This window comes from Myotis yumanensis, unplaced genomic scaffold, assembly GCF_028538775.1.
Source record: "Myotis yumanensis isolate MYYU_CA2020_CCGP unplaced genomic scaffold, mMyoYum1.0.hap1 SCAF_1, whole genome shotgun sequence".
Lineage (NCBI taxonomy): Eukaryota > Metazoa > Chordata > Mammalia > Chiroptera > Vespertilionidae > Myotis > Myotis yumanensis.
The window spans coordinates 65,695,620-65,720,824 of record NW_027223752.1 but is presented as its reverse complement, the minus strand read 5'-3'; the positions used below and the strand labels follow the sequence as shown (position 1 = coordinate 65,720,824).

Below are 25,205 nucleotides of genomic sequence, written 5' to 3'. Positions count from 1 at the left end.
TTTTTGCACAAAATTGTTAAATAAATCTAATTTGGCCTCCTTTTACTTTGCCATTCCAGGCTCAAGTGATCCTTCTGATCATTCTTCTTATTGCTATTGCAAACTTCTTCATTGGAACAGTCATCCCATCCAACAATGAGAAGAAGTCCAGAGGTTTCTTTAACTACCAAGGTACAGTTGACAAATGAGTTGCTTTGCAATGAATAGCTCTCCGTTGCTCACCGCCATCAGCATCCCTGTAACCGCCACTCCAGCCTTGGAATCCCCGTGTGATCCAGGGAAGAGCCAGAGGTTGGATTCAGGAGAGCCAGCATGAGTCTCAACCCTGCTGCTTACCAGCTGGAAGGCTCACCTAACATGCTTGGGTCTCAGATTTTCCTGATAAGCTGATAATAACAACTTCCTGAGGGGATCTTTAAAAAGCAAGTAAGATAGAGGATGTAAAAGTGTCTTGAAAACCTCCAAGTGCTAGACAGCTTGTTGCTGTCAAAAGAGTAGAAGCAGAGTGTGCATGCAAAGGAGGAGGAGAAAGCTCAGACCATTGGTTCAACCACTGAGAGCATTAAAGGAAAAAACAATCATTTTTTTTTCACTGCTAGACTTTTTTGCACCTTGCTTTTTAATAGCATTGCCTAGTATCACTGTTGGGTTTTCAAGCATAAAAGACTGTAGGAGTTACTTCCTGTAGCATCCTGAGATAGTGCCACTGAGCATGGAATTTGACTTCTCTCTCCTCTTCTACCCCACAGATCCACTCTTTCCTAGCTTCCCACTCTAGCTTACTCATGGATCCACTGCTGAGATTTTACAAATATTTCCCTTCATTTGCTCAGTTGTCAGTATTCATTTCCTTTTTATATGATCTCATCTCTTTCTTTCTGATTCTTTTTCTTTATAAGGATTGTCTTGTTTGCTTTGCATGTTAACATCCTTTTCCTTGTTATCTTTGTTATTCTTCTCCCTCCTTCCACCTCCTGCTATATTTTTTCTGATGCTATAAATTTTCTTTCCTTATATTTGCATTATTCCAGATTCTTTTGTTCACATTTTTTCATTCTTTTCTTGCTTCCTTTTCTTTTTCTTCTAGATTATTTCCTTTTCATTGGTGACAACCTGGGGCAATAGTGTTCCCCCATAGATAATAATTTGGTATAAGGATTTAAAATTCAATCTCAGCAAGGGGTGAGTAGGTGAGAATATTAACAGCAAAATTATAAGGTAGCCCCACCCACAAGGTTCTGCAGTTTTAAAAAAAGGCATAGAAAAGCAGTGTGTTGATTAAGGTATTATGCATGTGAGAATTAGTTGTATATGTGTAGAAGAGTGTATGTGTGTGGTATGTTTGTGAGTATGACCATGAGAGAATTCTCCATTTCCTCATTTTTCAATCTTCTAAGCAAAATAAGTCAGTCAGAGAAAGATAAATATCACATGATCTCAGTCATTTGTGGAATATAATGAACAACATAAACTGATGAACAGAAACAGATCCGGAGACAGAGAAACATCGATCAGACTGTCAAACCTCAGAGGGAAGGCAGGGGAGAATGGCGGGGAAGGGGGAAAGATCAACCAAGGGACTTGTATGCATGCATATAAGCATAACCAATGGACACAGACACTAGGAGGGTGAGGGCACAGGGGGTGTTGGGGGGGCAATGGGAGGGTAAGGACACACATGTAATACCTTGATCAATAAAGAATTTAAAAAATATTTTTAAAACTTGCAGAGCTCTGTTCTAGAGATCTAAAACCTTGTGATATGTATATGTGACCTTTGACAAATATACCATGATGTTCATCAGGAGCACACCAACATCTTTCAGTTCATTTCATTTAGATTATAGGAACTCATTTGTATTTAGGGCTATAGAAGTCAAAGGTAACTTTATCTCCTACTCTGTAAAGAATGTCTAATAACAATTTTCTCGTTATTTGTGTTGCAGCATCAATATTTGCAGAAAACTTTGGGCCAAGCTTCACAAAAGGAGAAGGTTTCTTCTCTGTCTTTGCCATTTTTTTCCCAGCAGCCACTGGGATTCTTGCAGGTGCCAATATCTCAGGAGACTTGGAGGTATGTTGTTTTCTATGTTTTTATTTTTTTTATTTTTTTTATTTTTTTATTTTTTATTTTTTTTATTTTTCGCTTAAAGTATTACAAAGGGTATTACATAAGTGTCCTTTTTTCCCCCCCGCCCTTGACAAACCCCTACCGTTTTCTATGTTATTGTAGTCCCAGGAGGTGGTGGTGCAGTTCGTGGGCAGCACAAAGAGCTACAGAGATTGATAGTGACCATGTTTCTCTACAGCTTTCAAACCATAACATTTCTGTAAGGTTTCCTGATTACTCAATTATCTTTAAGTGCCAAACTATCCTATTTCTGGTAGTCCTTCCAAAGTCTTATTCAGTGATATCAAAAGGCAGAGTAGAGCATGAGTCACATTTCCAACCAAATAAATACAGTACAGTGAAAAAAAATATCAGAACCACTACTTCCTCTTTTAAACACACAATGTGTAAGAACATGGAACATTTAAGAAAAACAAACAAGAAACAAAGACAAATTACCTTATTGCTGAATGTTGATGTTAAATTCAGGGATACATACACTTGTGTAATTGGTATTTATCCAACATTCACTCATATTTTTCTATGTTAACTACTGTAAGGAGTATTGTATTTGTTAGGATGTGGTTTGAACGTTGTATAAAACATTAACAATTTTGACCTAAACAAGATAGAAGTTTTTTTAGTGAATAAAAATTTGAACTCATAGGCACCCAGTGGAGTAAGAAAGATCTCGCAAAAGTAGCACAGGAACCCAAATGACCTCCCTGTTTTACCATTCCCTTGGGGATTGCCCTCATCTGCAAGGTCAAAAATTACTGGTCATTATTTGCAAGATCACATTCCAGTCCATCGGAAGAGGAATAGGAAGCAGAGAACAAGCAATTCCTGGACTTTTAATGTCTCACTTCTTCTGACATTCCATTGGCCAGTATTTAGTCTGAGGCCTTTCCTAGTTGGAAAGAAGGCTGGCAAATGCAGCCTCTAGCTGGGTGGCGATGTGTCCAGGTAACATTTTAGGGGGTTCTAGGGTAAAAGGAAGAAGGTGAGAAATAATATTAGGAGGCAATAAACAGTATCTACCGCACACACACATAAAGTAGAAGATACAGATTTTACCTCAAGAAATTTATAACCTACTTTGGAAAACAAGAAATATTTGCAAGAGCCATCAAGAGATATGTATAAATGGAAACTGTAGGCACTGCCAAATGGATTGGAAGATAAAATAAACAAATAATTATTAAGTTAAGGATTGTTTCTTCCTGGCAGTAACTCTTGAGTGTGAACTGAAAGCAAAGGCTGAGTATTGACTATTGGTGAGAAAAAGTACTACAGGCAGAGAAACAAAAGAACAATCAGGCAAGGGGAAAAGTAGGACCAGCAAGGGTCTCTCACATCTGAACTGGAGAAGCTCTCATGGTGCTGGAGAACCTTGTAAGGTAAGGAGAAGCTGTTGGAGAGACCAAGTGAGAAGTGCTTGCCCTAGAATGTAACTCCATGAAAGTGGGGTCTTTGCCGTTGGTTTTGCTCATTGCTGTAACCTCAGAGCAAAGCTTCCATAAATATTTATTGAGTGAATGAATAAAGGCTTTGGGATTTGTTATATTAAGGACCACAGTGCCACAGTAAATTTTTGAGCAGAAATATGGCATAAAAAAAAGATGAGGCTGAGGCTCAGAAACATAAAGTTGTTCAAAATTATTCAAGTGGTAAATATCACTGCTTCATGAAACTTAGCTGTGGATGTTGAGCTTCCAGTTTCGCAGATTTGGAAAAGTATCAGATGCCACTGATTTAAGCTTCTATAAAGTGTAAGTACACATTTGAATGAAAGAATCCTGTGCTTTTCTCAGGCTCCTTAAGGACAAGTTTTGTATTAGATGCTTAGTAGTCAGTTCAGCTCAGCCAACACGTACTGAGCCTCCTTACACCAGGCACCAGGGAAGCAGAGGCCTCAGCCCTTCCCTCCAGGAGCTCATTGTCTCAGGGGGAGACATACTTACTCAAATTGAGTCCTAAGAAGCAAAAACAGATCACATGCAAGGTGAAGGAGAAACAGTAGGTGCTGTCCCTAAAGAAGTGAGGGAAGGCTTTCAGAGGAAGGACATTCAATCCAGATTTCAAGGACTTCATTAATAGAACAAAGAAGAGATGGACAACCAAACAGAAGGAATGGAATGCAAGAAGGCACAGAGATAGATGCTACTGATGGGAATTAGTTTACCTGCAGAACAGGGCACCCAAGGAAAATATTTGCATCAATATATTTATAAATATTTATAAAGGGCCTTCTCTGTGTCCTGGGCACTCTGGGATTAAGCAAAGAACTAAAAAATACCACTATCTAAAAAGGCAAAACTTACAATTTCTTTCTTCTGAGGTAAATGCTAGCTTAAGCTAGGCATGCTATATTAGTAAAGATTTTTACTTATCTATCAATCTGTTCTGAGAAGTCACTAATTTTGATTTTGCATGTGAAGGAAATGAAGAGGAAATCTCATGACTTTTAGGTCACAAGTGGTAATAGTATTGCTATAAAAAGGTTTTTTTTTTCCTTTCCTTTTAAAAATACTTTGGTGATTTTACAATTAAGCTTAACTTTCAGCACATACCCTCATTTATACTAGTAAATAGAACTCAGAAGTCCTTTAAACTACAGACAATGGAGTTTGGATATTATCCCAAAACTAGCTAGAGACACTAAGAAAGTTAGATCAAGATTAGATATATGTTTTAGAGAGAGCCTGCTATCAGATTGTGAAGGATGGATAGTGTGCTGGAGGCGGGAGGGGGAAGGGAAGGGGACTGATAGTAGGGAGACTGGAGGAAAAAGATCAATTAGAAGATATCAGATGTCTGGGCAACAGATGACATGGCCTTGAATTAAGGCTATGGCAGGGAATATGGATCAAAAGGGTCAGCTTTTATTAGAGTTAGAAGAGGAAATGAAAAAGATGTTTTATTTTACTATATTTTGCAGTAAAAAAACAAACATTATACATCACAGCCAAGTGTACACATACAAAATTTTCCTCAAACAATTCTTTACTGCAAATGCTGTCTTCTGATTATTTTCACATCAGTGCTGTAATAGAATAAAATACAATAGCGTATTCATTTCATGCTGGTGCAACCTACTGAATTGATTGCATGGTGTAATAGATGAGAAAAAAAGAAGCTCATATTTGGCCATTGAGGTTGAAAAGGCAGAAGTATATCAGATTGGAGATTTCTGGGTATGTATCTCTTGTATTTTATTCTATTACAGCACTGATGTGAAAATAATCAGAAAATAACATTTGCAGTAAAGAATTGCTTGAGGAAAATTTTGTATGTGTATACTTGGCTGTGATGTATAATGTCTATTTTTTTTACTGCAAAATATAGCAAAATAAAATATCCTTTTCATTTTATGAGTCTGAAGCTCTAGAAAGGAGCTAGAGCAAGACTGGAAGCCATGGCATGCATGAGTTCACCCTGGTCTGTGCAAAGGGGAGGAGAGGAGAAAACAAGGCAGCACCCAGGGAAACAACATTCAAAGTATTGACGGTGGAGAAGGAGCCCTTGAAGAAGAAAGAGAAAAAGCTGCCTAAGACATAGGAGAACCCAAGACGGAGTGGGGTCCTGAAAGCTAAGGGAGAATAATGCTCTGAGAAGTAATATTTCTCTTATCCTTACATGACCAAAAGCCAGAGTGGTCAAGCATGTTAGGGACTGAGAGGTGACAGTATATTGGGAAGTGGCAAGGAATTATCAGTACATATTTCTCTCTGAGTGAAATTTAAAATAATCAAAACATCATGGACTCCATTCAACTTAGCAAACATTTATTTTTCACACACTATAGGAATATGTAAGATGCTACGTCTGCTCACAACCCAGCATTTTTCTGAAGATGGCAGTCAATGAGAGTTGGCACAAAGTTCCTTCCTGAATTTCTATTTGTTAAAATACTCATTGATAATCTGTAAATATGTGCCTGGAAGAAGATCTGGGAGATACCCAAGTCTAATCAAGACGGTTAAAATGCACTTTCAGAGATGCAACATTAGGATATGGTTGACATACTCCAAAAGAAGAAATCCAAAATATATAGGGTGTCCCAAAATTCATGCAAGATTTGCAATTGAATTCAATTGCAAATCTTGCGTGAATTTTGGGACTATATATATATATATATATATATATATATACACACACACACACACACACACACACACTAGAGGCCCAGTGCATGAATTCATGCATGGGTGGGGTCCAGCCAACCCACCCTGATGGGGGCCCATTGGGCCCGGCTGGCAGTGGGGAGGGGCCATGGGCAGTTGGCCAGCCAGCCCCACCCCTGATCGGGGACATTGGGGGCCAATTGGGGGCCAGGCCAGGTGGGGGGGAACAGGAGGGGGGCAATCAGGGCCTGGATCAGGCCAATTGGCTGCTTCAGTGCGCATCATAGTCACCAGTCGTTCTGGTCGTTCTGGTTGTTCTGCCATTCTGGTCACTGGGTATATATATCTATATATAATATTTAATGAAGAAAGGTGAAGGAAAGTTAGATTTAGGTTTATCGCTGGGGGGATGGAAACTAACAATGAGAATGAAAACTAAGCATTTGTCAAAGTCCTGAGCCCTGTGGGGAAAATGCAGCTATAGGCCAGACAACATGAACATATGATCATACATTAAAATATTGGCATTCTGATTTATATCAGGTCAGTTTGGCCCTCACGTAAATTCTAAATAAGTAATTTTAGAGCTTGTAGCAGGTAGTTCTAAGTAAAATCTAAGTTTCTGTGTTTTAGGTACAAGACTGCCTTCCATCTTCACACCTCTTATCCTTCCATATATTTTATCTCTTCCCATTTAAATCAGTTCTTCACATTTCACTCAGGTCCCAAGAAATCTGTAATAAAATAAATTTTGAAATATAACATGAATTAGGAGATTGGGTGGGGCGCACTTCAGCCACGATTGTCTTCTTCCTTCCACGTGCTGCTCAGTTGCACACACTGCCATATTCACTTTGGGAGACAATAGCTTGAAAGGAAGAGGCTGCACATATATTTATTGGACCAGCAATTTTCAACTGGTGTGCCACAGAAAAATTTAAAACATGCAATACCTGACTCTTTTGTCAGGGGCACTGACCTCTCTCCCCTTAGATTGTCAAATAAAAAAATGCCAACAGCCAACACAACAATAGCTGTCCAGTATGAATGAATCAAAATTATATCTGTTTTTTTCTTTAACAGACTGGCAAAAAATGTATTTTGTGGTGTGCCACAGAATTTTAGTAATTAGTGCATGTATGCCGAGAGGTGAAGAAGATTGAATATCATTGTATTGGATAAACCATGTGTGGAAATATTCTGAAAGAGTGGGAAGGAATTAATGACTACAGAGTGACTCCATGGGGATGGCTTCCTCTTATATGGGGACAGACTGGCTTGATTATGCAGCTGTCAGGTTGAGTCTATAGTCACCATGAGTTTACCTTTCTGATGGTTTTGATCAGCAGATTTAAGCTAAAAAACAAACAAAAAAACCCACATTTTTACTTTAACTGCATTGATTTCTTATTTGTATTGATGAGTCTCATGTCCTCTGGTGGGGGAATGAATGCCTACTGAGACTATGCTTCCCTCAATTCAATATTTATTGACTCCTACTATATGCCAGGCACTGTCCTGTACAATCAATAACTACATTAGAATCTCTATTTAATAATCCCCGTTAAGTTGAATTCAATTATTTAGAAGTTATGCTGCTTGGAATTGATTATGATATGAGTTAGCCCCTGCAAATAGGATATAAAATGGTATATTATATATGATGTGAGTTGAGCTCAGTGAATTTTTATACACTTATAAGCAAGAGAAAAGCCCATTTCTGGTATAAGCTTAAATTTGCCTCTTTATTCATGCCTGCTTCTGGAAATTAAATATGTCCCATTGCAGTCATTCCTGAGCTAGATTCCAAAGGGGAAATTTGAGGGATTGGAGAATATAGCAGTTCAACCTTTGTGCTCAGTCAAAAGTGATTTTTTTTTTTAAGGCAAGCTTAAGCTTAGTACAAAACAAACACACAGAGCAATATCGTCAATGTGCCGAGTATGGTTGGATATTTCTCCTAATAATTTCAGGTTTAATGAATTTGCATGGAATTCACAGGAGATAAGGAGAGAGAGAGGCATTAGTGAGTGAACTAACTGGTATACTTTTCTATAATAGCTCCCTCCTGGACAGTTAGAGATCTCTTCTGTTCAGCGCAGAATTGCGCAGAATTCTGCAGATTTCTTCATTCACTCTCAGAACATTATCTTTATCCCAAAAGAACTTGAGCTCACCGTTCTGCTATTAGCTTGATCTTTTCTTGAGAACTTGCCTCAGGAAGAATAGCCTAAAAAATTGAAAATACAGAAATAACTCCAACTGATCTCTATTTCTTATCCCACCCTGTCTCCTTGTACCTCCACATTATTTTTTAAAGGATCCCCAAGATGCCATCCCCAGAGGAACCATGCTGGCCATTTTCATCACCACCGTCGCCTACATAGGAGTAGCTATTTGTGTAGGTAAGTTGTAGGTCTCTGATGATGGTACCTGATGGATTTTCATGTTCAGTGGATTTTCAATAGAACATAAGTAGCATATTTTCAAAAAGGCAACTATTTTAATTCCTTTCTTAGATACTCGCAGTGGTTCTCAACCTTCCTAATGCTGCGACCCTTTAATACAGTTCCTCATGTTGTGGTGACCCTCAACCATAAAATTATTTTTGGTGCTACTTCATAACTGTAATTTTGCTACTGTTATGAATCGTAATGTAAATAGCTGATATGCAGGATGTATTTTCATTGTTCGCGACCCACAGGTTGAGAACCGCTGCGAGGTTTGACTGCAATGAAACTGTAGCCCAGGTGTTTCTGGGTCAGGGATAGAGTAAGAAGTAAACAGATTGGTCAATTTAATTGAACACAAAGGGTCCCATTTCATTACTCTAGAATCTAGAGTCTAGATTAGCCGTGGGCAAACTACGGCCCGTGGGCCGGATCCGGCCGTTTGAAATGAATAAAACTAAAAAAAAAAAAAAAAAGACCGTACTCTTTTATGTAATGATGTTTACTTTGAATTTATAATTAGTTCACACAAACACTCCATCCATGCTTTTGTTCCGGCCCTCCGGTCCAGTTTAAGAACCCATTGTGGCCCTCGAGTCAAAAAGTTTGCCCACCCCTGGTCTAGATGATAAGATTCCTACTGCCAAGGAAGCTATCCCTGCCAGCATCCACCTCCCTTGCCCTAAGGCAGGTGGGAACAGTGAAAGAAAAAAGAAGCCAGATACAAAACAAAACAAAGCAAACAACAAAAGCCTTAGGAAATTATGAAGGGTATAGAACTGATGACTGTGTCCCTTCCTTGCACTGCTGTCCTTACTATGGAAATGTCACTGCCACTGATCAGCAGGAAATCAGAATAAGACCCAGCTGCCAGCAGTGTGGGCAGCCAGTCCCTACATTACCCAATGAGCAGAAAATATGTGGATTCACCTACTATTCCTACAGCCACACCTCCTCCTGGTTGGGGTCACCTCACTTGGATGTCATTAGAGAGGAAGGAATGTAGAACATTCAGAGAAGAAAACTATTTTCTTTGCTCACTAAGGAATACAGCTCCAGGCTGGATCATTATGGGAATCTGGACTACAATTTTACCAAAAGGCACATCTCGGTCACCCTCTGTTTACTATGGAGCAAATTGGGAAATACATATGTCTTGAGTTTGGTTTCTAAAGAAAAAAGCAAAATAATTCACTTAGTTGCTTGTTTCTCTCACTGCTTCTTATTTGAGGAAATTGGATAATGTTGTTAACAGTATTATTGTGGCATTTCCAAGCTTAGTTACATGCAAAGAGATTTTATTCCAATGCTTTAGTAAATCAACATATTTTTAAATATCATTGAAATCACTCAAAGTTAAATTTCCCAAATGGTTTTCTCTCTCACACAAAGTAAAAATAAAGGAATACATAAAGTTATAGACCTGATTTCAAAGATTCTTTTAGTTTTTGCTCCTGATGGATGGAAAAATCTGTGTTTCTATACTTTTCCCAGGATAAGAGAAGGATAGTCATGGGTCCATGGCTTGTCATTAGTGTAAATAATGGTTCATGGCTTGGCTGCATGGGAATTTGGGGAGCTCTATTATGCAGAAGTCAAAATACATGATTTAGAAAAGTCAGCTCAACATAAATAAACAATGCAAAGAAGTAAAATCTGGGATGGATCATTCTTGATAACCAGCACCCATAACTTCAAGTGTTTATGCTGAGCTGCCACTATATTAAAAAAATCTCTGCACTAATTTAAGTGGTTCTTTCAACTTGAAGATTCTATGATTCTTAAGTCTTTCCTGAATTTAAAGACTATGAATGTGCCCGAGGGTTCCCATGAGATCCTACCTACCACGGGACCTCTCTTACAGTTATTCGCAAGGAGTGAGAACTCTCCCTGGCTGGAGTTTGAAAAGGAAAAAGAACAGTTTTTTTGGTTGGCATCAGTATTTATCCTTCAGGTAGTTCAGAAAAGTTTGTATATGTTTTACACCTATGTTCACATATTTCAATAACCTTATTAAATACATAATGTCAGATTACAGTTAGAAAAATTCATAGGGAATATTGGTGATTAAAATATATATATTAAGGATCTTTAAAAAGTTTATAACTCCAATTCTGAGAATCTATCCTAGAGAAATATGTTGATACAAAAAATATATATGCATAAAGATGTTCGTAGAATATTTATAATAGAAAATAATAAAAACACCTAAATGTATGAAAAAATGGAATAAACTGAGGCAAATATTTGATAGAATATTATTTGACCACTACTATTAATTAAGAAATCTTAATATTTTATCCCCAAATACTTTATTATTTAAATCATTAAAATTGTATATCCTATATAATAAAAGGCTAATATGCAAATCGACCAAACGGTGGAACTACCGGTTGCTATGACTCGCACTGACCAACAGGGAGCAGACGCTCAACACAGGAGCTGCCCCTTGGTGGTCAGTGCACTCCCACAGGGGGAGCACCACTCAGCCAGAAGCCAGGCTCATGACCGGCAAGACTGGCAAGTGCAGCTGCAGTGGTGGGAGCCTCTCCTGCCTCTGAGGCAGCACTACGGACCCCTCAGGGGATGTCTGCTGCACAGGAGAGGCTGAGGGACCCCTCTCTCCCCCAGTACATGAATGTCGTGCACTGGGCCTTTAGTTAAGTATAATTGTAACTGTTTAAAATAGTATGCAAGGAATATCATTAGTTGAAAGCGAGGACATGGTTCTCTTAATTACTGGAATTCAATAATGCCATCCCTTGGTTCTCTCACAAACAAGACAATAAATCCTATTTGAAAAACACCGAATCAGTAGCACTAAGCCAGAAATCTGAATTGAGTACGTATTATGTGCAAGGCACTGTTTTTGCATTTGAAGGGATCAGAAAGTAAGGTATTCCAACCCACAATGGCCTTACAGAGACAAGTGAGAGCTAGGACTGAAACCACCCAAGGCGGTGGAAGTGGCAGCCTGTTAGACAGGGGGGGTGCCCCCAGGCTTCAGAGGATGGGAATCCTCAGGTACCATGTCCCAGGAAGCCTTGGCAATGAAGACGGCATAGTCAATGCACCTGCTCAGATTCAAAGCAAACTAAGTATGTTTTCAGAAGAAACCCCTAAGGCAGCGATTCTCAACCTGTGGGTCGTGACCCCTTTGGGGGTCGAACCACCCTTTCACAGGGGTCGCCTAAGACCATCGGAAAACACATATATAATTACATATTGTTTTTGTGATTAATCACTATACTTTAATTATGTTCAATTTGTAACAATGAAAATACATCCTGCATATCAGATACTTACATTAAGATCCATAACAGTAGCAAAATTACAGTTATGAAGTAGCAACGAAAATAATTTTATGGTTGGGGGTCACCACAACATGAGGAACTGTATTAAAGGGTCTCGGCATTAGGAAGGTTGAGAACCACTGCCCTAAGGGAAGAGAACTCTTAAAAATCTAAAGAAATGACAAGCCACTGTTGTTTCCACAGGGGCCTGTGTGGTCCGAGATGCCACTGGGAACATGAATGACACCATCATTTCTGGGATGAACTGCAATGGCTCAGCAGCCTGTGGGCTGGGCTATGACTTCTCAAGATGTCAGCACGAACCGTGTCAGTATGGGCTGATGAACAATTTCCAGGTTCGAACTGCAGTCATTATAACAATGTTGATTGCTATTGTTTTCATTTTGATAACGTCATGTATAATGACACGTCTGACCCTGCAACGGATTGATGATTGATCGATTTGAATTCAGCAAAGAACAGTTGGTGTGAGAGGGAGGAGAATCATGCAGACGTACATGTAGCGGATCCGGGGGTTATATTTACTGTGGTCGGAGAGAACAGGCACTGTGTGAATTGCAGCACCAGGGAGGGATCACACCCGACATTGTGTACCTTCCAGTCAATTGTGCAAGAGTTCACGGTGGGGAGGAGAGACAGATTAGTTAGCACAGAATGCACTTCCTGATGGGCTTTGGCTTAGGAACAGCCTCTCTGGTGGTCCTGGAAGACAAGGCCAAAGGGAAATTGTGAGTGGCAGGGCGGCGGGGGGATTCCTGAGTGGGAGGGACAAGGGAAGTTGGGAAAACTGTAGGACTTGAAACATTAATTTGTCTAAAGGATGAGTGAGCAGAAGGAGGAGCAAATTTGTCATGAAGGCTTCATTCATCTATTTTAACAACCAACAAAGAGAAATTAACTCAGCTGAAGTCATTATTCCAAAATATGACTTAAATGGACAGATTCTCATGTCTAAGACCTAAAATTGTGTTTAATGAGCATAGAAAAAGCAAAGGTTTACAAAGCCTCTAGGGCAGCGGTTCTTAACCTGTGGGTCACGACCCCTTTGGCGGTCAAACGACCCTTTCACAGGGGTCACGTAAGACCATCCTGCATATCAGATATTTACATTACGATTCATAACAGTAGCAACATTACAGTTATGAAGTAGCAACAAAAATAATTTTGTGGTTGGGTCACAACATGAGAAACTGTATTTAAAGGGCCAGAAGGTTGAGAACCACTGCTCTAGGGACAGGTAGACCAAGAAACACTAATGCCTTAAAGGCCTGGTAAACAGCTGAGTCCCTCTCCAAACCTTATTAAAACGCCACTTTCTGTGAGATAGAATTTCCCATAATGAAGAAAATACACAAAGGGCAGAGGGAGGAAATACTATCAAAACCCTTGAAACCTCTCTTTATTCTTCCCAGTATCTTCTGGATGCATTGTAGTGAGCATTTATTATTTTTATAATCAACAAAAAGGCCATTTTCATCTTGAAAACAACAACTCGGGAATGAAATGAGCAGGAGAGGGAGAATTCTGATTAGAAGCAATTAGCTTATTAAAGAAATTTCAAGTCACAGAAAGTGGAAAGGAAAGCACTTGAATAAAAAGTTGGCTATTTTTATTTATTTGTTTATCTGTTTGTTTGTTTTTATTGTCCATTGGATAAGTTTCCTGACTTGAACCTCTCTTCTCAAGGTCATGAGCATGGTGTCGGGGTTCGGCCCCCTCATCACGGCTGGCATCTTTTCTGCAACGCTCTCCTCGGCCCTGGCCTCCCTCGTCAGCGCTCCCAAAGTGTTCCAGGTGATACCGAGCATGTGTTTCTCCCTATTGCTGTTGCCGCTGAATGTGGATCAAACTGAAATATCCATTCTCACCGGCAATCATTTTCCATCATTTGCTGAAACACTTTAATGTTTGCATCTGGCTCAAATGCTATGTCTGCCACATAGTCAAGGTCGATTCAAATAATATAAAGAATGATGCACCTCCGTGTTAACTTGTGCCTCATATTGTGTATCGCTCCATCTTTCACCCAATCTTCTTGTCTGAATCGCCCAGGGAAAATGACGGCACGTAGCCATAAATGATGAGCTTCTCCTCTTCCTTCCCATTAGGCTCTCTGCAAGGACAACATCTACAAAGCCCTGCAGTTCTTCGCGAAAGGATACGGGAAAAACAACGAGCCGCTGAGAGGATACGTCCTCACTTTTGTGATAGCCATGGCGTTCATTCTTATTGGTTAGTAGCGTTCTTGTTCTTACCCAAAGCCAAATAACTCTTCTGCTACTCGGAAGGTTTTCCTTTTTGCTTGAAAAGTTACCTGTTTTATGTTCAATATTCCATTGGGGAATAGAGGAGTCTGTCTAAGAGGGAAATGAGAAAACTCTGAGGGGAGAGGGCCTTCAAAGATTTGAGGCGGGCTTCGGACTTTCATCTCTTTGAATCCGAGTGTTGGAAACTCATCCACCCACACGTAACTGAATCAATCCCCCAACCTGCCCGTTATTGTCTAATATCCCAGAGTCTCCCCCAGCTGCCACTAGTCTTTACATCATCTACCAGCCGTGGGCAAACTACGGCCTGCGGGCCGTTGAAATGAATAAAACTAAAAAAAAAAAAAAAAGACCGTACCCTTTTATGTAATGATGTTTACTTTGAATTTATATTAGTTCACACAAACACTCCATCCATGCTTTTGTTCCGGCCCTCCGGTCCAGTTTAAGAACCCATTGTGGCCCTCGAGTCAAAAAGTTTGCCCACCCCTGATCTAGCCCCACAGCTAGCAGGATAGTCAAAGAGTCTGTTCTCAAATGCTGTCCGTTGACCACCTGTGTTAGAATCAGAATCACCTGCAGGTTTAAGTGCAAATTTTCAGGCACAACCTGAGTTAGATTCAGAATCTCTGGTGACAAGGAATCTGCGTTTTTAAAAGTTCCCCAAGAGATTCGTAGACCACTGAAGAACCACTTAAACTAGATTTAATCTCATCTCCTGCTCCCTAGACACTATAGAAACGGCTACATAATCTTAGAGAGGCACATGCATCAATGTAGCCTGCACGTTCCTCACTGCTCCCTAAGGCATCACTTTTGCTGGTGAGCTTATTAGAGGAAAAGAAGCAAGAGGTAGGGATGACGGTAGCTATGCATAGATGGGCAGAGCCTTTCTCAGCACAGAGATGCCAAAAGATGCCATTCCTTATCTCATAAACTCAGGAAGTGGCTGTAATTCATGAATCCCTGCTAGATTCCCACGAGGTTTAAGATATTTGTTATAAGGTAACAAGGTTTACTGCATTTAAGTGATCAAAGAAACAAAGTTTTAAAAATTGTATAAGTTAAATAATATCTTTAAAAATCACTTTTTTAGAACAATGCAGATTAGCTTCCAGGTATGTGCCAGTTATTTTTGCCTACCTCCTCCTGGCCCCCATGTTCTAGAGCTACCCCAGCTGCCCCCTGCATTTCCATCACTGAGGGCGATAGACATCTGACATTCAGAGAAATAGGACTATCTCTAAATTATTTCTTATATCACAACATAAGCAATTCAGCTAGGATTAAGTCATACTGGATATTTAGCTATAGTAGTAAAACATTTTTTTACAAATTTGGTAGAACTTCTCTAGAAATAACTAACAAGGGTTCTGAAAGTCAGAGAGAGCAAGTTGAGTACATGCAGAGAGATTTCCCAGTAGGCATTTCTGGAATGTAACTAATCTGGCACCCTGCAGAGCCTGGGCATGCACAGCAGATAAAGAACACAGGAATTGGCACCCCTGGAATGGCCACAGGGGCTTATCATCTGCCCAATCCCCAAACCCTCTATCCATTCCCACTCAAATTTTTTTTTTTTTGCAAATAGAGGTCTTGATTGCCTATTTTTAGATTGGTAGGTTTTCTTGCTTCTTACTTTATGGAAAAGAAACTCTGGCTAAGAATAGGTCTTAAAATGAATGCAGCCCCAAAGAAAAATCACTAACTTCTTCAACTTTGACAGATGCTAGCTATGTTTTCAGCCTCCAAATAAAGTCAAGCTTGCAGGCTGCAACAGCTGTTCAGCCCCTGGTCTCATCACTCAGACGTACATGCTCATGTCTGCTTTGTTCACAGCGGAGCTGAACACCATTGCTCCCATCATCTCCAACTTTTTCCTGGCCTCATACGCACTTATTAATTTCTCCTGCTTCCATGCCTCTTATGCCAAATCCCCAGGTAAGTTGACTTTTTAAAATTAAAATAAGCCTAAGCCAACAATGGTTAGTGTCAATAAAATGAAATGAGTCAGTGAGAGTGCTTACTCTGTGTTTATCTGTTTCCTTATATCCTAGTGGGCAGTGCAATCCACTTTGTTTGGTGAGTTGGGGGGTGACTTATGCAATAGAAAAAGAATCATTTCAGCAGTGGCCTTTCTGACCAACCGTAAAGTCAATTTTCTCCTGCGGCAATAAATTATTCATTGCAAGAGAAACCACATTTATTTCAGCAGTAGAAAAACATCACTATTTATTTCCTTGGTGAAAGTGACCACAGAAGTGGAATAAATGTATATATTTGAAACTTCCTTACTATCAATTTGTTTCCTGCCCATGGTGCAGAAGAGAAGGATGAGTAGCTCCCATAATTACCTGCTGAGAGTAGTCAATGCAGATTCACAGTGAAGCTGGTGACATCCCTGCGCTCTCAGACTGTGATTTAAAGTGGTGCAAAATTCACACCAAGGAACCTTCCCCCATCTAGTCACTTCTCACCTCTAATTTGCTTCCATTGGCCAATAGAATTTCTTCTGCCTTTCCACCAGAGCAGAGACTAGTCATTATCGACCTTCAGAAAATTCTTCTCCATAAGGACTTTTTTTTCTTTTCAAAACATTTTATTAAGAAACTAGAGGCCCAGTGCATGAAAATTCATGCACTGCAGGGGGTTCCCTCAGCCCAGCTGCCACCTCTCACAGTCCAGGAGCCCTCAGGGGCAGGAGGCGACCTGGCAATCAGAGGAAGGTGATGCCCCATCACACCTCTGCTGCTGCCACTGCCGGCAGCGCAAGCCTCAGCCGGCCCTGGTTACCTGTGCCCCGGGCCGGCCCTGGGCAGCTGGGGGGCTGAGGGAACTGGGGGTCTCCGGAGGCAGGCACATAGAGCAGTAGGACTGAGGGGACTGGGTGCAGCCATCTTGTGACTGTGGGCACTGCCATCTTTGAGGGCATGGCAGTTAATTAGCATATTCCCTCCTTATTGGCTGTGGGCACCACCATCTTTGAGGGCATGGCAGTCAATTAGCATATTCCCTCCTTATTGGCTGTGGGCATTGCCATCTTTGAGGGTGTGGCAGTCAATTGGCATATTCCCTTTTTATTGGCTGTGGGCGCCGCCATCCTTTGGGATGGCGTGAGGGTCAATTAGCATATTCTCTCTTTATTAGGTAGGATCATTCACATACTATATAATTCACACCCACTTAAAGTTTAAACTCAATGATTGTCAGTGTATTTACAGTTATATAATCACCAACAAAGTCAACTTTAGAACATTTTCATGAGGCCATGAGGACTTTTATCAGGGATATAAACACATGTCCACTGTTTTGGGGCTTGCCACAATTGAACTTCCTTTGGAAAAGCTGCTGCCAATAAGACAAAAGGTAGATGGAAGGGGAGCCTTCATCCACCCAAGGCCACTAGGCTCCAGAAAACACTGAGGACTTTTTGTGTCTGTTGTGTTGTCTTCTTTTAAGCAGAGAACAGAAAGTTCTAGTCAGAGAATACAGCAAATCATAGCAATGTGTGCCTCCATGCCATGTTTTGTTCGTTTTTAAAGTAATAGAGGTTGTCAGGGAAAAGACTGAAAAGGAAAAACAGGAAAGAGGAAGAGAGGAAAAATAGGAAAGCCCATAGAGGGGGACACATAGATACAAAGACCCAGAAATTGAGACTCTCCCCCACCTCTCTCTTTCTTTCTCCAAGCCTCTCTCTCTATTTCATATACATGCACACACAGGCATGCACACACACATGCACACACAGCCAGACTTGTAAAAGAAGGGCATTCCCAGTGATGTTCTCAAAGTGCTGTATCCATCTTGTGGCCGTTTAGGAAACTGCTCCAGAAGACTGAAAGCTCTGTTGCGTTTTGGCCTCTCCGAATTTAAAATGCACTTCATCCAGAGACCAAATGTACCCTTCAAATCAGAGCTTCCCCATCCGGACCATACTGTCTTCCAGATTCTTTAATTTCAGGAAACTAATAGTAAAACATGGGAAACCCCCTTGCATATATGAACCATGAGAAATATTTTCATTGCAAATGCAAAACATATTAATGCATCAGGTTTAAGAAGACATTGAAGACAAATGTCTCCCTCTCTTCCCATTAATTATTTCTGAAAGGGCAAGCATTCTCCTCTCAGGGTAAAGGAAGAGCTAGCAGGAAATGAATGGATTTACTTGATGACTGCTCTGCTTTCTGCATGGGAAAGTAAGCCCATTGTCTTATCCTTCTCTTTCTTGGCCCACCAAGGAATTCCTCCACCCTCCTCACAAGACCCACTTCTCCATCCCTCCTGCCTCCGTTGAACTCCTACCGGCATAGATATGAGGTGCTCAAGGTGTTGTAGTTTGGGAAGACAATCAGGGGACATGCAGGGAATCAGGAGGGGCCACGAGAGACACGTTTTTCTGTATTTCACAGCATCCTTATTTGGTGTAATTACACCTCCATAGGCCAGGGATCCAAGATCACAGAAAACTAATAGCAGAGTTGGAAACTTGACCTAATTCTTGTTTTTATGCTGGGAAGAAACATGTTACTTGTATTCTGATCATATGCATTGTCATGATGGTGATCGTGTGGAAGATTTTCTTGTGCACATAGATTTGTGTGGTTTTTTTTTGCTTTCAGGATGGAGACCTGCATATGGGATTTACAACATGTGGGTATCTCTTTTTGGAGCTGTTTTGTGCTGTGCAGTCATGTTTGTCATCAACTGGTGGGCAGCTGTTATCACCTACATCATTGAGTTCTTCCTCTATATCTATGTGACCTATAAGAAGCCAGGTAAGATAAGGACTGTATAGGAGGGCGTTTACAAAGCAGCCTCTAACTACCCATTTATTCAACAACCAGGTAGTGAGCAGCTCCTGTGTACTTAGGTGTGCCATGTGTATGGTGGATATTAATAATATAATGTAATATAGCAATAGGTAACTTTGTTGAGCACCTATTACATATCATGAGCTCACAATAATGCTGTATGTTAAGTATTATTATGCCCATTTTACAGATGAAGAAACCGGGTTTCAAAGAGTAGACCACTTACCAAGGTAATGGTCAGTATCTGATGGAGCTGACATGTTAACTACAGTGTGTATGACACCAAACCCCACAAGCTTCTCATTATATCACCTTCTAATGTCCTAATAAATGAGATATAGTCCCTGTCCTCAAGGAGTTCACAGATCCACACATAAGCAATGAACTATGTAATATAATAAATTAATATAAGTAGGTAAAGTGAAAGGGACATGAACAAATTGCTGAGAAAAGGGGAGAATTAGATAGACTGCAGATGGGAGAGGCTGGAGACCACAGAGTCAGGTACTGAGATCCAGTCTCAGGGACCCGCGCCACCCCCACAATCCCCTTACCCTTACTCAGCAAGTAAAGCAGAGAAGGTAGCAACTACCTTGGAGGGCTTGTTTGTTGCTTATTCTTATTACTTCATGTGTTTTTATCAGGTATAATTTACATATGATAAAACTCACCCCTTTTACTTATTTTTCGGGGACTCGAGTAAGTCCACCTTTATTGAAGTTATATAGAAATGTGGCTTTAGTGGTTTCTTTCCTTTTCAATCAAACTGAGATATAAAAAATCTTGATAATCTAGCAAGATAATCACAGTGCCCTTGATGAGTTAGGTTAATGCTGATGTGCTTTTTACTGTTTGATATCTAATTGAAGAGAATGTTTTGAAATGATAGCATTCATTATAAACTGGATGGTGGAGTCTTTCTCTCACAAACAGTTTCCTACTTTGGGTTAAGTATTTTGTAATTGGGATCCCAATGAACTTGAGTGATGCTTGCTTCAACTCACCCCCTTTACATGTACAGTCTATAATTTTTGACAAACTTACAGTCTTGTAACCACCACCACAATCAAGACAGAGGGCATTGCCATCATCACTATAAGTTTTTTGACACTCCTATGTAGTCAATCTTCCCTACAACCTAACCCCTGGCAACCTCTGCTGTCCTAAGAAGGACATTGCCTTTTCCAGAATATTATATGAAACCTATTTTATGTAGCCTTTGTGCATGTTTTCTTTCACTTGACATAATGCTCTTAGATTCATCCATGTTATTGTGTGTATAAGTAATTGTTCCTTTTGTTTCTGAGTAGTATTGCATTGTGTGAATATGTCTCAAAATTTTTTTTTTAAATGTGTTCACCAGTTGATGGACATTGGGTTGTTTTCAGCTTGGGGTGACTCTATATAACGCTTCTATAAACATTCACACACAGGATTTTATGTGGACTTATGTTTTCATTCCTCTAAGGGTGAGATTCCTGATTATATAATAACTGTAGATGTAACTTTATAAGAAACTGCCAAAGTGTTTTCCACAGTAGTAGTATCATTTTCCATTCCTACCAGCAATGAATGAATATACTACTTGCGCCACATCCTTGTCAGCACTTAGTATTGTCAGTTGATTTAAAAAAATAATAACATTCTAATAGATGTGAAGTACTATCTCGCTGTGGCTTGGCTTGCATTTTCCCAATGACTAATACTGTTGAACACCTAATTTGCCACTCATATATCTTCTTTAGTTGAGTGTCTCTTTAATTCCTTTGCCCATTTTTGGAACTGTTTTCTTATTATTCAGTTGTAAAAGTTCTTTATAAATTCTCGGTGCAAATCTTTTACAGTATATGTTTTGCAAGTATTACCTATAGGTTTATGACTTGTATTTTTTATTTTTCTTATAGTTTGTTTTGAAGAGCAGTTTTAATTTTTATAAAGTTTAATTTATCATTTTTTTCTTTTATAGTTTAGCTTTTTGCTTCTAACCAAGATATCCTTCCCTCATCCATTGTCACAAACTTCTTCAAGAAATTTTAATGCTTTAAATTTTGAACTTATGTTTGTTATCCATTTTTAGTTAATGTTTGTATATAATGTGAGATATGCTTCAAAGTCCATTTTTTACACATATTCAATTGACTAGTAGGGTTTTTATAAATATAAATTAACTTAAGGTGTGTTAAAGCCTGGTGCATAGTCAACACTTAATTTTAACCTTCTTTATCAGAAGATAACGATCCCCCACCATTTCCGTGGCTCTTCAAAGCAAGACTGGGGAGATGGCTCTGCCTGCCATCTGGAGTGAACCTGTACATCTCATCAGGGACTTTCTCTTATAAAAATTAGAGAATCCATCTAATAGTTAATTTGTTCAAGAAAAAAGCAAAGTATGGTAGTGTTTACCTCCATTATTATGAAGATTAGGTCCTAAAAGATCAAACTAAAATCTTAATAATGATTGACCCTCTTCATGGACACCCAGAAGTAAGAATTACTGAGCTATTTAGTTTTATGATTTCAAATATAAAGATTGCTACACGCTATCTGTGTATACAAATACCTCTTTTTATTCAGCTTAAGAACTGGTGAAGAACCCTTGAGTTTATTCAGAGGCCAGTCATTTTCCCAAGTCTATTGTCTGCAGTATGGTTATCACCCAGCCTCACCACACAGCAGGATTTCGAGGATATAAGCTTTCAGATCTGATCTTTAGCTGGAAAGAGAGGTCTTACATTGAAGAATTCACAAAACACTCAGAGAAGAACAATGCTCTTTCTAATGTTCTCTAACAATGTTCTCTAATTTGTGCTCTCGGCACTGCTGACACAGCCAGGGAAAATCGTAAGAGGGAATCGCTTATAAAAATTATTCACCATAGACAGAGGGAAGGTCAATACTTTTTGTGCCATATTCCTCTTTCGTCCGCAGATGTGAACTGGGGCTCCTCCACACAGGCTCTTTCCTATGTCAGTGCTTTGGACAATGCTCTGGAATTAACCACAGTGGAAGACCATGTGAAAAATTTCAGGTAAAATTGGCTTCTCGGGTATCCCGGTGTTCTACATTAGAAGTGGCCTTTCTTTATGGGGGACAAATGCACTAGAGTAGTCACATGCTATGGGCACAACCTAAGACTAGGCAGTCATACAAACTACCACATTTTCATGACAGCACCTTCTGTAAACAAGTGCTGCTTCTCTTCCGCTCTGAGCTACGCCCACCCCCAACTAGAAACCCTCATAGTGCCGAGGGCCACCTTCCGTGCTTGGGGATACAGAGGTGATCTAAGTGAGGTGATTTTACAGCGATGTCCCCCGATGTTTCCATTCAACTGAATGCTGTGCGGCTTACTGAATTCTCTTAGAAGTAACACCTGAAGCTCTTTATCAGGTATATCTTATTTTGAATGGAACCTGGAAACCTAAGTTCTGCAAGGAGGATGAAGGAAAGTACTGGGTGGGAAAGGACAGGCTGTGTTGGGATTTGGAATAGGATAGTGTCCAGAGGAAAAAAGACAAGGGGAATCCAAGACCACCTTTCCGTACTTTACATTTTAGCGCTCACTAACTAAACTAAGAATATAAAGAGGGCAAGATGGGCAGGCAGGATGACTCAAGAATTCTGGTGAGAAATCCAAGAAATACATAAGGGAGAGTTGGTTCCATTTTGCAAAGCCTTCTGCACCTGCCATTTCCACCGGGAATATGACTTCAAATATAAAGATTGCTACACTCTATCTGTGTATACAAATGCCTCTTTTTATTCAGCTTAAGAACTTGTGAAGAACCCTTGAGTTTATTCAGAGGCCAATCATTTTCCCAAGTCTCTTGTCTGCAGTGTGGTTATCACCCAGCCTCACCACACAGCAGAACCGGGGTGGTTCTGAGATCATTGGCTTCTTGCAACTGCCAGTTTTCACATCTTCTTTTTCTCCACTTCTAGGCCCCAGTGCATTGTCCTAACAGGGGGACCCATGACAAGACCCGCTCTCTTAGACATAACTCACGCCTTCACCAAGAACAGTGGCCTTTGCATCTGCTGTGAAGTCTTTGTGGTAAGAGCCACTTCATCCCAGAAAAGTGCTGCTCCTTTCCTGCTCACCTTGTGTTATTTTAGGTCAGCTGAACGGGTACATGCAGTGACAGGAGAGTGGCAAGGCAGCTTGGACAAGAGCCCTTTTCCTTGGTTCATAGAGCAAAGACCGTGATCCTGAATTTAAATGAGTGGATAAAATGTCTTTCTGATTTCATAGGAGACCAACTAAAAGTGATAAATATTCCAAATGATGTCCTTTGAGTCAAGAAAAAGAAAGCTGGCCCAGAAATAAATAAAGAAAGTGAAGGCATTTGGGGTCATAACTGTCCACAGAAACATAAAAGGATGAAATGAGCCAGAGGATGCTATTAACAGATCAACTGAGGAGGAGAGAACCAGACATCATGGCCTTAACTGAAAGCACAGAGAATTTAGATTAGATATTTAGGTAAACTTGACAACACTATACATATCTAGGAAACAAAGCCGAGTTTTCCATGTCTTAGATAGACATCACTCATAGCTGAACTAATACCTTTTTTGTTCAGGAAGTATGTGATAGACTAAAGATAACTTATTGGTGGGTTATAGTCAAAAGTATACCCATAAAGTATCAAAGTAAACACTAAAAATTTAACCATAATTATTGACTGATAACCAATCTCTAAGGTGAAGAGAAAGCATTAAAATTATAACAAAATAATAAATCTAAGTCCTTCAAACCAGTCTATCTCTACTTGTATTCCCATAACACTCTCTCTCTCTCTCTCTCTCTCTCTCTCTCTCTCTCTCTGTCTCTCACACACACACACACACACACACATGCACACACACATACCATTCAAAATTCGTAGCTACTTCAGTGTATTTTTAGAATAGTTACCAATTCTTCAAAGCATTTTCCTATAGTTTTTATTTGATCTACATAACAGCCCAGTGGGGCAGAAAGGAAAAGAAGCCTTGTTCTCACTTTACTGATGAGAAAAGTGAGATTCAGGAAAATTAAGTTAACACACAGAGTCCAATGACAAGGAAGGGACAGGGCCAGGATGTCAGTCTAGGCCAACCAGTTGTGCTCTGTGTTACATCATGAGGAGAAAGCTTTAGCAGACTTGTATCCTGAGAGTGTTATTAGAATCAGGTACCACTACCTAAACACCCAATACCTGCCAGTGAATAATAAGGCCACCAGGAAGCTGTGTAACCCTGGGGCCAGTCAACTGTGCCATCATACAGGGGTTAATTTGTCACATGCCATCATGACCAGCACTTAGCATCTTCTTACACTTGGTAATACTCTAACTGCTATATGAAGCTGGTTGGTCATATTATCTTTCCTCTCGGTGCTTATATGATAGAAACTCAAACAATATAACTCAATGCAATTATCCAGTGGGGGTTGAAAGGGATCCTACTGAATACATAAGATTGACAGGTTAAGTAATGACCAACTGTGACTCCAGAGGATTTTAAAAAATCTTATCAAGCACCCTTTTCTCATATTATCAACTTTGGTGCCCTGGATGAGTGGATTTCATTTTGGCCAATATAATACAGGAGTGGGTTTTGATGGAATAAGCAGTTTGGGGTGTTTTTCTTCTCCAGCAATTTAGAGAAAACTTAGTTTAGCAGGCAATAAGATATCTTCAGGGCAGGAGAAATGAACTGGGAGTATAAACAGTCATATATTGGCAAGGGAGAAAAGGTCTTTTTATAGAGACAAAAGGTATTGCTTTTAATTAACCCTCTGCTGCTTTGACTATAATAAAAGAATGTGATACTGGGGTGTCATTCCTAGTGAAGTAGGTACCTAAGTCTGTGCCTTCAACAGTCCTGGTTGTTTGACATGCATATTGGACCACATTACACATCACTGTGCTGGTCTCCCTGAGTCTTGCTCCCAGGTACTAAGGTTCTCTTGGGGACAGAAAATAGTTACTGCTGCAGTTAATGACTTTCCAGTTAGTTACTTTCTGTGAGCTCCTGGGGGTGCAGGATGCTGTCAGCATTTTTTAAATGTTTTTCAATGTTTTCTATATTCAGTCGTCAATCATCTTTGGGGAAAAAAAAGTAGAAGGGGATGTGGAG

At 39.9% G+C, this 25,205-nt stretch overlaps 1 protein-coding gene across 2 annotated transcripts in view; it reads left to right on the top strand.

The window, feature by feature from the left end:
- SLC12A1 (solute carrier family 12 member 1) overlaps positions 1-25,205 on the top strand; it is an 86,451-nt gene that overhangs the window by 23,830 nt on the left and 37,416 nt on the right. For both annotated transcript variants that reach the window (XM_070423402.1, XM_070423397.1), the window contains exons 8-17: positions 60-171; positions 1,947-2,074; positions 8,558-8,642; positions 12,185-12,336; positions 13,688-13,795; positions 14,110-14,233; positions 16,108-16,209; positions 18,891-19,046; positions 22,011-22,110; positions 23,025-23,136. In XM_070423402.1, the coding sequence (XP_070279503.1) occupies positions 60-171; positions 1,947-2,074; positions 8,558-8,642; positions 12,185-12,336; positions 13,688-13,795; positions 14,110-14,233; positions 16,108-16,209; positions 18,891-19,046; positions 22,011-22,110; positions 23,025-23,136 (1,179 nt within the window). The remainder of the gene's footprint in view (positions 1-59; positions 172-1,946; positions 2,075-8,557; positions 8,643-12,184; positions 12,337-13,687; positions 13,796-14,109; positions 14,234-16,107; positions 16,210-18,890; positions 19,047-22,010; positions 22,111-23,024; positions 23,137-25,205) is intronic.